The sequence below is a fragment of the Dicentrarchus labrax genome, unplaced genomic scaffold (genome assembly GCF_905237075.1).
Source record: "Dicentrarchus labrax unplaced genomic scaffold, dlabrax2021, whole genome shotgun sequence".
Classification (NCBI taxonomy): Eukaryota; Metazoa; Chordata; class Actinopteri; family Moronidae; genus Dicentrarchus; species Dicentrarchus labrax.
This window is the reverse complement of record NW_026136715.1, coordinates 25,029,189-25,042,913: the sequence shown is the minus strand read 5'-3', so window position 1 is coordinate 25,042,913 and position 13,725 is coordinate 25,029,189. Positions and strand designations below refer to the sequence as shown.

At 40.8% G+C, this 13,725-nt stretch overlaps 1 protein-coding gene across 4 annotated transcripts in view; it reads left to right on the top strand.

Moving 5' to 3' along the window:
• Nucleotides 1–13,725, top strand: part of plxnb1a (plexin b1a) — a 69,123-nt gene that overhangs the window by 37,817 nt on the left and 17,581 nt on the right. For 3 of the 4 annotated variants that reach the window (XM_051425172.1, XM_051425174.1, XM_051425173.1), the window contains 15 exons: nucleotides 514–642; nucleotides 2,166–2,266; nucleotides 2,392–2,524; nucleotides 2,729–2,885; nucleotides 3,107–3,215; nucleotides 3,602–3,710; nucleotides 4,722–5,516; nucleotides 7,551–7,649; nucleotides 8,071–8,193; nucleotides 9,716–9,809; nucleotides 9,959–10,128; nucleotides 11,248–11,399; nucleotides 11,498–11,603; nucleotides 13,157–13,293; nucleotides 13,404–13,577. In XM_051425172.1, the coding sequence (XP_051281132.1) occupies nucleotides 514–642; nucleotides 2,166–2,266; nucleotides 2,392–2,524; nucleotides 2,729–2,885; nucleotides 3,107–3,215; nucleotides 3,602–3,710; nucleotides 4,722–5,516; nucleotides 7,551–7,649; nucleotides 8,071–8,193; nucleotides 9,716–9,809; nucleotides 9,959–10,128; nucleotides 11,248–11,399; nucleotides 11,498–11,603; nucleotides 13,157–13,293; nucleotides 13,404–13,577 (2,588 nt within the window). The remainder of the gene's footprint in view (nucleotides 1–513; nucleotides 643–2,165; nucleotides 2,267–2,391; nucleotides 2,525–2,728; nucleotides 2,886–3,106; nucleotides 3,216–3,601; nucleotides 3,711–4,721; nucleotides 5,517–7,550; nucleotides 7,650–8,070; nucleotides 8,194–9,715; nucleotides 9,810–9,958; nucleotides 10,129–11,247; nucleotides 11,400–11,497; nucleotides 11,604–13,156; nucleotides 13,294–13,403; nucleotides 13,578–13,725) is intronic. The other variant, XM_051425175.1, reaches the window with a different exon arrangement.

Here is a 13,725-nt window from a genome sequence, read left to right as displayed (position 1 = left end):
ACAAACTGCATAAATGTTTCTAAATCATCATGCATTACAGAGCTACTTCCCATGCCATTATATGTTGAGTGCATCCTCTTAATGGGACAACTGATTCTCCATTCTGTTCACAGTGATCAAGTGGGAGCCTTATGGAAAGAGGCATGAAAACCTCTGCTAATCTCATTAACATGAGGTAACATGAGAGTTTGAAGGCCTGGGAATCACTTAAGCCAGAGGTGTCTTCCTGTGCTCCATATTAGATTTGACTGTGCCGTAATCACATTCATGGCCACTTCTGCTGCGATCCTGCACAAGTGTGATTTGATTTGCACTCGAGTTGTAAGCTGAAGAAGATATTCCCTTTGCCGCCTTTTTTCTTTTTTGTCAGCTCTCTTTTTAGTCTTGCAGTGTCCAAAATCTCTAGAAATGCTTGTCTGTACAGTAGATATAAATCAATTTCTAGTGATATTCACATATATAAATACTGTACCATTTTCTGAAGTGTCTGTTTTTTTCTGGTGCACTCTTCAGGTATATCTGGGCCAAGATGGCCAGGTGGAGGTATATGCTAACATGACGATCCAGCCCAACTCACCCATTAACAGTGACCTTTTACTGGACCAGAATGGAGCACACATCTACATCATGACAAAAACTACTGTAAGTCTAAAGATATTAGTAACGCTGTTTTTGGACAGTTGGAGGTGGAAAATGTAATTTTATGTGTAAAAGAAAATAAACAACATGGAATCCAGCCGATTATGTTGGCAAGTTCACAAGTTTCATGTGATTTATCCTCGAACCACTCAACAGATGTATTAACAGCCGTGGCCTTCTTGGTGAGTCTATCCATTCAGACACTCACCCAGATGTCTCCATACACGAGACTGAACATGGCTTGTCATTCATCGTCAGACAATTTATCGTTTGTCAGAGTTTGTCAGGCTTTGATACTTCCTCAAGCTGTGTCTCTCTCACAGATAAAAAGGGAAAGAGAATAAGAGGCAAAGAGCGTAAGAGAAAACAGAGAGGCCAGCTGGCTGTTGGGGTCAAAGGTCACTAACCCCACTGTGATGGGTACAACAGTCAGCAGGAGGTGTAAGGTCAGACATAACAATGGTATTGATCAGTGAAAGTGGCCTACATTGTGTTGGCACACTCCCTACAGAGTGTCTGTGTGGGTAGCCATAGATGCTGGTGAATGGATATGGGAAACTGCTAGTCTATACATTGAAAGGCTTGTGTCACTTTTGTACCACTGAGCGTCTTAACTTAGCTCAACAACCATATGCACAAGCATTGCCATTGTTTTAAAGCTGCAGTAGGTAATTTTTCTTAAAATGTTTTTTGTCATATTTGCTGAAACTTTCACTATATCCTGACAGTAGAACATGAGACAGATCATCTGTGTGCAAAAGCAGCTTTAAAGCTACCGGAAGAGTTTCATGAGCAGACTGAAGTTTCGTATCTTGGAGTCAGAAATATTGTAATGTTTTTGAATTTTGAATTTTTGAATGAATTCCATTTGAGGCAGCATTTGAACAACTTTGAAGCACTACAGACTCAACTAGTGTTAACTTAATTGGCCTAAGGTTTAAAAAAAGGTAAAAAAGCCATAACTTGCCTATAGCTACCCAGGTACCAGGTAGTAAAGCTAGTTAGTGAAATGTAAAGCTCATTTAAAGGTCCAGTGTGTAATATTTAGGAGGATCTATTGTCAGAAAGGGAGGCAGCCATGTTGAACCACCATGTTTCTACAGTAGGGCCTTTTGCATTTTTCTTGAGTTTCTGAGCTGTATTCAAACTGCACTTTCACCAATAGATCATTCTGAATCCTACACACTGGTCCTTTAATATTGCTAGGCTAATAATTCAGTCCAATTCTTTTGCAAACAATAAGAAGAAAACCCCCCAAAAGTGGAAGATAGTCTCAAAACAATCCAATGCTCTTCAGGATTTGGCAAATACTAATAATAAAGCAATGATAATTCTGCTTACTCAGTCAATAGCATTGTGACTGGCAATATTGTGGTCTCAGACCTTAATAAAAGTAGAATTTTTACTTAATTAGTCTGTTATACAGTGGAGAACATAAAGGAGAGATACAGACTAGTAGCATACCCCTGGTATCTACCAAATTCAAAACAGTCTTAGTACTGACCCTTACTTATCTGTAATTTCAGGTAGAGAAGCGTCCAGTTGCAGAATGTGGAGATCACCTGGACTGTCAGTCCTGTCTGTCTGCCAAAGACCCTTACTGTGGCTGGTGTGTCCTGGAGGGACGGTGAGTCAGTGTACATGTGTTGTAAAAAGAAAAAAAAAGTAATAGTGGGGCTACTGTGAGTTTTCTCATGCATCCTTCTCCGCTTTCTCTTTCCTTGTCTCTCTTACTTCTCTGTTGTATTTCAGGTGTGGTCAGCGCTGGGAGTGCCAGCGAGGGTCTGAGCAGGGCCAGTGGCTGTGGAGTTTTAACCAGATGCAGCAGTGCCTCAGTATCCAGCACCTCAGCCTCTACAACATCAGCCGTGGGGAGAAAACTGATGTAATGCAGGGGCAAGAGTGGGAAACAGATGGGAGTAATGCAATAAGAGTCTAGTGTGTGCCTGTCATAGTCTTTCTGGACTCTTTTTAAAGTTAAGATATGTGTGGAACCCTCAGTCGGTGGTGTCAAAGAACAACACTTCACACAACATCTTTTTCCCTTCTTTTCTTGATGTCCCTTTTCCATTCCGTCTCCCTCCCTCAGATTACAGTGTCAGTAGAGGGCCTCCCCAGTCTAGGAAAAGGAGAGGCCTACTCTTGCTTCTTCCAGGACACAGAAAGCCCAGCCTCACTTACCAACACTGGTGTTACATGCTCTACCCCTGATGCCAGCAGTCTGCCCCCCATTGGCCACGGAGATGGTGAGTGCCTTTGTATTTGGTCAGCAATTATACCCAATTGATAAGCTGTATTTCAGTATATAAAACATACAAAAGTAGCATGCAACAAGGACTATCAGTTTTTAAATTCTTACTGTGAGTCAAAAACTTGAAATTTAGCATTATAATGCTTGAAGAATGACACAAAACCTGGTCAGATAATTTCAAGTTGACCTATGCTGGCTTGGTTTGTTCCGATACAGAGTTTGTGATGGTGACCCTGTCGCTGCGTTTCATCAACGTGACGGTGGCAGAAACAGAATTCACCTTCTACAACTGCAGCTTGGTCCAGCAGCTCTCTGGGCGCAGGCCGTGAGTACACGCACACCCATCAGCTCTGCCAAGGCGTTGTCAGCTTGTGACCTCTGAAAGAATGCCTGTTTGCACATAGTTATTAGATGTCTCACTGAGGCTGCTGAGATCTTGTGCATAACTAAAGCAATGCATTGTTGTTTTGAATAATTCAGGATTCCCAAATATTAGTTATATGTTGTTTGAGGAAAATGTTGATTTATGTTCTGTAGTTCAGCATGTATAAATAATAAGTGGAAGCTACAGAGTGAAATTCCAGGAGGTGCATGTGAAAGGAACAGCAAAGTACAATTAAAACAGTGTTAGATCATCAGTGTAGGATGTTGTAAGAGTTTTTTATTGTTGCTAATTTTCTGCCTCTACACCTGCTGTGTGCTTTCTGCTAGATGCCAAGGGTGTGTCAGCAGTCGCTGGGGGTGTAACTGGTGCATCCACCAGCATGTCTGCACACACAAACACACGTGCAGCCAGGGTGTCACCATCTACAACCAAAATGTGAGTCCACAGGAAGGCGTTTGACTGTATTGAGAAATATTTAAATTTGGATAGATTTGAGGGTTTATTACACTCAGTTGCCAGTGTATTAGTTACAGCTTGCTAAAACAAATGCTAACTGATTTCGAGAGGTGCTGATTCAACTGTATGATCATTTTGGAGGATTCGTAATGTTGCTGAACTGTGTTGCATTATATTGCGACATATTTCTAATATCTTATCCACCCCAAGTGTACTAAATAACAGATCAATAATAATAATAACTAAGCAAAGATTAGACTTAAAAATTCATTCATTCACAAAAAGCGAAAACACAGGTAATAAAATCATCAGGTTTTAGAATAAAATCAAATCAGCAAACAGATAAAACAAGAAACACATTTCAGTAAAGAAAGAATTCAAATTCAAGTAAAATCAGGAAAGGGTCTCAAATAAAAGTATGCTTTAAGAAGGGACTTAAAGGAGATCACTGACTCAGCCAACCTGATTTCTTCGGGCAGATTGTTCCAGAGCCTCGGGGCCCTGGCCCTTTGTCCCCTTTCTTTTTCAGCTGGAACAGACAAAAGACCTCTGCCCTAAATCGGAGATACAGCAGGGGGAGAGGCCATGTAGAGCCTCAAAAGTAATAAAAGTTAAAAAAAATTCCAATCCAGTCTTCATGAAGGCAGGATTTATTGTAGCACTGTTGGTCTGCATTAGATTTAGCTAGGTGTACCTAATAAAATGGCAACTAGGTTTGTTTCGCTGAGCATTTATCATACTGCACTGTGCAACATGCTGTACACATTAGTCTGTGCATGCATTGTCTGTTTGCTGTGCTTGGTGTAGCTTTCTGTTTGTCTTTTAAGTAAATTGTTTTACCATAAAACCTTTTTTCTTTATGTCACTCATAAGTTGCTTCTTAATGTTATTTGCGTACCCTTTTGTTTTATCCTAATTTTGTCTTCCCCCTGCCTTTTTTCTTGTCCTCTCCTTTCCTCGCTTGTTCACTCGTGCTACTCCATCGTCAAGTTCAAACCGCCAACACCCACCATCCCACCACCCACCAGAAAACTGACCCCTTTACCTCCTACTGTGGGGGCTGCTACAACAACAACAAGACCAACAACAACAACAGCAGCCGCAACACAGCCACCACCCACAGTGACACCTAGCCCCACCGCAGCAGCTGTCCCTTCAACTACCACCATAGTGACACCACACACCACTCATAACGCTGAATCCACCTCGCCCCTTACCACGGCCACAACTTCCCCTTTTGTCAGAATCTTCACCCAGGCGACCACCACCATTCACACTGATGTCACCACCACAGGCGGCTCCCTCTCTGATTGGGAGGAAGTGACAGAGGGAATTGGCGGCGCTACAGGTTTTTCAGAGGATGAGGAGACTGAAACTGGGGCTGTCACTGACGAAACCCTCCACACTACACTACCCAGCAGCACTAGTGGCCAGGTAGACACAGACTTGAGATTTTTAGAGCCATCTGGTGAATCGGTGGGCTCTTCCTCCGGTGTGAGCTCAACCACCTCCAGTGAAGTGGGCCTTTTAATAGACCTCCCTGTCAGTGACAATAAGGAGGCCATTCCTCTGGCCAGCTCTGACGAGAATGACTCACCTCTGTGGTTGAATGAGTGGGAGAAGCCAGAGGAAGAGACAGCCACAGACTCTGCAACAGGTGTATCTCTTGCAGGCACCAGCAAGAAGTGGTTCATCTACACACAAACACCTGAAACGGTTACTGACCCCGACTCTGAATCTGCAACAAACTTCCAATCAGATTCTTGGACTGACTCTTATGTTCGGGTGAGTGCAGAAGCCATGTGTGCAGCTAGTGTAGAAATGGTACTATTATATAGCCCCGGTCACCATGAGAAAGTGTTTAAAGGAGAAGTTTGGTTTCCTGACAAGAATTAGACATGTAGAATGATACCACACTCATATATGTTTGTTAAATATGGAGCTACAGCCAGGAAGTGCTTGGCTTAGTGTAGCATAAATACTAAGAGCATAAAAACATAAAAACAGCTGGCTGTTATATGTTAATCTGTACAAGAGAGACAAGCCAGCCCCACTACTAGTCGTTATGCAATGCTAAGCTACCTGTGGCTGTAGTTTCATATATAACAGAAAGCAATAAAGAATTATTATAAGCAGATTAACCAAACTGTTGAACCTTTCCTTAAAAAAATACTGCCTACTTTAATTAACCCAGGAAGATCTAAGCTCTGCTGCCAGTATGAAACTATATGCTCCACATTCTGCAGCATTGCAAACAATGAGGAATACTGCAGTTGTCTTTATTAGCTCTCCTGTCAACAAGAAAGGCAAATGAGTGACACAGAATCAATGTAATCTCAGATGAGAGGATGGATCTGAGTCATTTAAGGCACTAACCTGACCGGTCTTATTGACTAGTCTACCCTCTCCATACCATTTCTGTTCACCTCATTCAGTGCTAGCTGCAGATAATAATGTTACACTGATCTCCAACATTCCCTGATCATGACATTATTTATTTTTCTCCCTCTTTGTGTTTTACTTGTTGTGTCTAATGTTTCAGCACTGTGGTGTGTTTTTGTGATGGTGGTTGCCTGGTTTTTGCTTTTTATTTTATTTTAATGTTTTGTTTGCAGGTGTAGTCATAAATTTGGTCTTAGATGGGAAAGCTACTCCTACTTTTTATTTATTTAAATCCTTAGATTATTTTCATACACTACACAACCAACAGTAGGTAGACCATCTCAATTTGTTACATTTCTGTGCACAGGCAAATCTAGGTTTGGTGGAATGCCCAGATTGACATACCAACAGTAATGTTTTGTTAAGGACACATGATTTTTTCCGTGTTCAGTGAAACTCTTCTCATGTTGTAACACGACAATGCCCCCATGCACAATGTCTATACAACATTAGTTACCACACAGATGGAAGAAACATTTACAAAAGCACACAAATCCCAACATGATACCTAAATACCAGGCACTGGACCAGAGGACATGTACAAAAACAGGAAAAATAAGTGATTGCTTCCATGAACATTCATTAGTATACAAGCATGTGACATTTTGGGTGTAAGCCCTCCATCAGACATGAAACAAATGCAAAGGCGCCTTTGCTACGAGTACCTGTCCAATGAGGTCACCTGACAGGTCATGTGATTTCAAAAAGGTCAACCAAAAAGAAAAAGCAATGCAGTAAAGTATAATAAATTTGTACAATGAGCCCTGTTAAATATAATTCATATGTACAATATGTTCTAAACCACCTAAATATACCAAAGCAGAATCATCAGTTAAATAAAATGTCATCATTACATGGCATATTGAGAGGAGAGAAATATACTAGTAGTTAGTAAAACATATAATTCATAATAAAAATGTACAATAAAGTCCCTAGAAAGTATGACAAATATACACGTATATACGCAGCTCCATATTACACTTAAAAAGATACACCTATCTGTGAGGTCAAAGACCTAGTACAGTACCTAGAACTTAAGCAGAGAAACTAGAGCATCAGGTACGATCCATAATAATGTAAAGCAATGACAAGGTCATAATGTAACTACTTTAGAGGTGCTTTTGCTAATCTAACTTGAGCTACCTGCACAGAGCCAAGATCTGAACATCTGTTATGAACTGGAACATGAGTCAGGTTTAATATGTAACAGCAGTAACCCTAATGCCACTTGTTCAACAGATGTTCAAACATCACATGGAAGTCTGCATCAGACAAAAGAACTTAACAGTGGAGCAACCACATCTAAAGGCCCATGATTATATGAAATAAGTTCTGTATAGATATTTCTCATTGCAATGATTAATAATGTGTCATCAGGAATGTCCGTGTGTGGAGAGAGTTCAGGATTCTTCTCTGCTGCCTGTCAATGTGGAGAGGAAAGTCACTCTGGTGGGGCAACATCTAAACCTGTTCCAGGTAATGTAACCATCCTCAGGGTCAACAGCCCCTTGCCTTGGTAGAACGGGACTACATTGAGCTGTTTTCAGGCAGGTTAATCACATGATCTATGAACATGAAAGCATATCCATCGTCTAGCTTCAGCTTAAAGTGTCAAGGCTGGGATTTGTTTTATGTGATCGTCAAGTCTCTTCACCAGCAGAGAGCAGCTTTGCAAACATATTCTGAAAAGATGTTGCTACATTTCCTGCTCAGTTTATAAGGATATAAAGGCTCATATTAAAAGCTCTACTCCTCAGGGGGTTTTGATGCATGCTGCGGTTTAGGATAGATTTTCACTGCTTTGAGAAAAAGGGATTTATTATGTGAAGACAAATAGCAGCTTTTGCGACTAATGTGTGTGTCTGTGTATTCCAATGTATGTGGTGTGTACATTTAGGATGAGAGTTTGGACTACGAGTGTGTGTTGGACGTTGAGAATCAGTCAGTGGTGGTGGATGCCTCTGTGGAGCCAGATGCCACACAGCAGACACTCTTCTTTATCACCTGCCAACCCCACCAGGTCAGAAAATACCTCAATATGGTGATTTATCTCAGTGTGCTGAACCTTTTTAGTGTCTGGAAATAATTGTGTCTTCAGCCCCTTGAAATTTACAACTTGAAAACAAATGTTTCCATGCACCGGTCCGTTTTGAGTCACATTAGTGGAAATAAAACGCCCAAATACACATTAGATAATACCTCATTTGCACATTTAAACATAACATTTCAGATAATTGTTATGATGTAAGTAATCAGCTGGGAAAGTGCCTAGTGATATATTATGGGGTTTTTTTACATTTTAAATACATTATACAATGTTTCTTTTTTTTATTTCTACAAACCTCTTTAAAGGCTGTTTTCTCTAAATTAGTTCTTTTTTCTCACACTCTAAGCCAGAAATCTCCATTTTAGCAGCACTTAGATAGAGACAGATACACCAGACCTTCCAGTTTTATTCCTATCTGTGTTCTGAATGTTTTTACAGAGGGGTCTGTCCATATGTCATTCATAGACTGATTTATATAAAATTTTATTCTTTAAAACATGGCTCTATAAAAGTTTTTATAGAGGAAATTATGTAAAAACCTTTCTTTTTAGATGGAGAAGTGTTTACATAATTCCCTCTATAAGAACATTTGACTGTCAACAAAATTAAACAAGAATTTTGAACCTGTCTTCATACAATGCTCAGATCTCTGTTCTGGAAATGTATGCAAACTATAGAGTTTTTTAATTAGGTAAATTGCATATTTAGCGATACAATTTCAGTAAACTTCTAATATAAACAATTATTGTCTGAATATAAGTTATCACCTGGGGAAGCTAATGATGATACCTCTTAGTTAAAACACAACGTCTCACCTTACATATTCCTGACTTAATATGCAACAATCAGTCAGAGTTTATAGAAAATACATTGTCCTAAAAAACTGAGTCTGCATCTTCAGTGTGGGTGGTGGTGATTTGGGTCAGATTGGGCAAACACTGCTAGTAACATACTGTAAGCAAACAACCCCACAACTGATTCAAATACTGCAACAGTGATCGGTGTGCAGAAATACACGTCGCATGAACCCTGCCGACTTCAAACCAGTGAGAAAAACAAGAACCACAACACAAATGCACAAATCTGTAATGTGAAATAACCAAAAGAGTTAAAACTTTAGCAAAATATCATATAATTTCTAGTAATAAACATACATAGACAGTTACCACTGTGCAGCAGCAATACAAGGATGTATCAACTTTCTCTGACCACACCCATCTAGTACCATTCATAATGGCTATAATCACTATAATATCTACAAAAAGAAAGGTTGCAACTAACACCAATAAACCAATGGCATGCCATGTTAACAAAAATCAATAAACTGCCGGCTCCTGATTATGTGCTTTTGTGTTTCCAGGAGTATTTTTCATTTGTTCTTATAACCAGATAATTTGACACATACTGTCACTGAGTGTGCACATCATCAGCTCATAAACCATATTACAAATAGTGATTATGCTGGTTTGACTGTTAATTACGTTTCTTTTTTCAGTACGCCTATTCTTCCAAGATGGAGGAATACGCAGCCATGATCAACGTGAGGAGAAAGAACAACTTTCTTATCGACAGCGCCGAGGATCTGTATGGTGAGGACACAGAGTGTGTGTGTGGGGTGTGTGTGGGAGATGTGAGACAATCTGATTACGTGCAGTAGTGGGTAGATACTGTATAGTTTATTTGACATTAAGATAATGTCATTTACTCACAGACTTCCCCTTCTTCTGCCTTGTTTCAGTGACTCTGTTCAATTGTTCCGTGGGGCGGTCGGACTGCAGCCGATGTCGCACTGCTGACCCAAAGTACGGCTGTGTCTGGTGCGGCGGTGCTGCGAGCTCTCGCTGCGTGTACCAGGACTCCTGCACTGATGAGATCCAGCGCACCTGTCCTGCACCTGTCATTCACTTTGTAAGAATTTACCCTGTTTCGAACACTTTCTAAATATTCTGTTTGCAGTAGGAGAAATTAGAGAAAAAAGGCTGGAAGTTCCTAATGATTTTCTTTTTTTGTCTGGCCTTTTGTGTTGGAAAACATCAGTGTGAAAACAGAAAGATACAATGTGAATTGTCATCTTGTTTCGACTAAAGGATTCTTTTAGCTCAGTTGGGTTGATTTTCAAACCTAAAGGTTACACAAAATTCACTTGCCACCAGATGTTGCACTTAAGCATCTCTGACCAAAACTAATGGGCACAACGGCCAACCAGACTCCATTGACAAAATCAGTAATTTCACCTTGATGTAAACAAAATAAAATTCACATCAAAACCGTCTTTGTTAGTCTTTCCACAGTTTTTCCAACTATCCCTATTGGGTTGAAATAAACCCTTAATTCACAGAGTTAGATGAGCCACGAAATGGCTGCCATGTAACATTAGCTAATCCTTCGGGACAGATGCGCCCGTCAAAGTATGTCCATTAAAAGGGCTTGTTTTTTGCCACTGACAGTCTCAGATTGTGTCTGGAAACATTATGGGAAGGCCTTAGAATTTTGCTTAACCAGAAACAACTTAAATATCGCTAATACCAGACGCTATTGACAAAACCTGTGATTTTACCTCACATATCATCCTTACATCATAACTTCATTTAAATTGGAAAATGGGAGTGTTGCACCAGGACTCCACTATATCACACAGCAAATAGCTGTATGTTGCAATTCTAATATTTAAAATCTCATATAACCTTTAATATGAACCGCTCTTTGTCAGATTTACTTTGCTCCTCTTTGGTTTAGTTTTTATTTTCCCAAATGAAAATTGAACTGGCAAAAACACATGTATGAAAACAGACTCATCTATCAACTCCTCATCATTCTAAGAGATGTGGAAGACATGCAACAATGGTCCCAATGATTCTTAACCCTCAGTTTGTCAGTCAAACTGCACAATACTGCATTAAACCATACACCCAGTTCCATACATTGTATTGAACCATGGGCTGACTGTATCATTATGTCACACTGTCATGGTATCTAAGGCATTATGTCAGATATACATGTCATACATCTGGTCTTCTTGTGTTTCAGTTGGACCCGGTATCCGGCCCCGTAGAGGGAGGGACAGTAGTGACCATTTCAGGCTCTAACCTCGGCCAGAGAGCTGAAGACATCCAGAACTCAGTGACAGTAGCCGGGGTCCCCTGCAGTGTCATCCACAGCAGATATGAAGTGTCCTCAAGGCAAGTTATTGGTACACCTGAACGTAAAAATCTTGTAAAATTAACTCGTTTTTTTTTTTTTTCCATCTTGTGTAACTGTGACGGTCTTTATCTTGTAGGATAGTGTGTGAGACTACGAGCAGTGGAGGAGAGAAGAGTGGTCAGGCCTCAGTCAAAGTGAGGGGAGGAGGACTCGGGCTGTCTGCTCAGATCTTCCGCTTCCAGGTAACAGTCAGTATGTTTACATGCAGAAATCAGGTAACCTGAGTCATTTATTATTCAGAGTGCTCCCCTACCAGCAACCTTGTATTTGTTAGTGAGAGCACAGCTTGTCCTCAGAGCACCAATATGAATTTTACATTACAGTTTTTAGAGGTGTGAATCACTGGCCTCATGATTCAATTTGAATTTTCTATATCACTGAAAATAGCTAGCAGTCAGATAAATCTGAACTCAAAATCACACTACTCGATTAGCTTTACTAGTTTTTGTGCTTCCCAGTAAGTTCATAAAATCCAAAATGTGCCCAGATGTCCCCTTTAAATACTGTGGGCATTTTTTTATGACTCGCTGTATTGTTAGCGCAGTGTTCACAATTCATTGCAAGTGACGTAACTTTACAACGTTATTGTCCAGCCTAGGCCGAAAAATCAACAATCAGCATTAGTAGGCTACAGTTCTGTGTAGGTTGCAAACTCCTGATTATGTTCAGTCAGTGCATCGATGCAGAATCTTCCACATCCGCATGTTAGAGTCGAGACATTTCCACACCTCACCTAACAGTTTTACAATTTTAACTCCACATCCAACCGACATGGACTCAAGTGATGTCACTTTATTCCAATTTATCAGACTTCCTGTATCTCCCTCTGGAGCCGTGGAAGGCTTTATACAACTCCTCATTAAATCATTTGACCACAGAAAGCAGACTGTATAGTGCATATAAACCCACTGAATAGATACACAAACTCGTGCTACACACTTTTAGCGAGCCTGCCTCTGCAGAATTTTATAATTATGCTGAAGCAAGTAAACAAGCATTTAAAAAACAAAGGCATCTCTGGGGCATTTTTTTACACCAAGCAGCAGTTACTTTGAATTCTTGCACGTTTCCCCCTGAGTTTTGGTTCAGTTACATATATGAGAACATAGTAATCTTTTGTTGGGTGTGGACCAAAACAGACGCACTCTCTGAGAGGGGGAGTCCCCTGGGTGTTTCTCTAACCCTAATCCTGAAATGCCTCATTTGCAGAATGTGATGCAAATGCGATCTGTCAGCGATCGAATACAACTTCAGGAAGCATAAAGGAATGACTGGTTGTAACAGTCCACGGAAGCCGTTTAATCTCCGTGTTTGTTTGTCCATGAAAAAGAAAGTGCTCTCCCACAGAAGATCTCTGAGCAATTAAGGAAATGACAGCTCGCTGCTCCAAGCTTTTGTTGATTAGGCTTCACTTGAAACTGTGCCTCATGAAATGTAAGGGAACCACTGCGATGCAATAAAGTAATAACATGTCTCCCTGTTTACATTACAGTAAAAGGACTGTAGGTTTGACAACAGCCTTAATTAATTGGCCTAAGTGACAAGCAAATTAATTGTTATACTAGCTCGCTGTGAGGCAGCCTTCTAGTGTTTCCCAGAATGCCCTGGTGTGTCTTTTTATCTTCCCAATAAATCACAGCCTCAGTATCGGATTATTGATTATGCTTTTTTTTTTTTCCCTCTCTTTGCATCTCATCCTTTACCTTTCTTCTTCTCTGTGTCTCTCCGTCACCAGAATCCCGTGCTAAGCAGCATCTTCCCACAAAGGGGGCCCAAGGCGGGGGGTTCGTCTCTCACCATCAGGGGCCGGAGACTGAGGACGGGACACCCGAGCGAAGTCAGCGTCTTAATCGGAGGAGTGCCATGTGTGGTGTAAGTGTCTCTAACTGACTGTGAATGAGGACAGTGAGTTATAAAAGCACTTGAGTAAGCAGACTGGTTAATATGTGGGCTGTGAATGTAAAATGTCTCCCTCTGTTCAGGCTAAACATTCAGGAGGATCAGATCAGCTGTCTGACCAGAGGCAGCAACAGAACCGGAGAGCACGGTATCACTGTGCGGTTTGGTGGGGCAGAGCGACACCTGCAGGGTTTGGTCTATCATTACACCCCCAACCCCAACATCACAATGGCTGCTCCGTCCAAAAGCTTCCTCAGGTGCTTATCCGTCTTAACAGAGCAATCTTGGGACAATCAAGTATCTTTCCTTGATTTTAACCATCTACATAATGTACATTGTATAATTGCTATAATGACACTGTTCTCTTACAGCAGAGGTTTCCAAAGTGGGAGGCAGGTGTCCCTG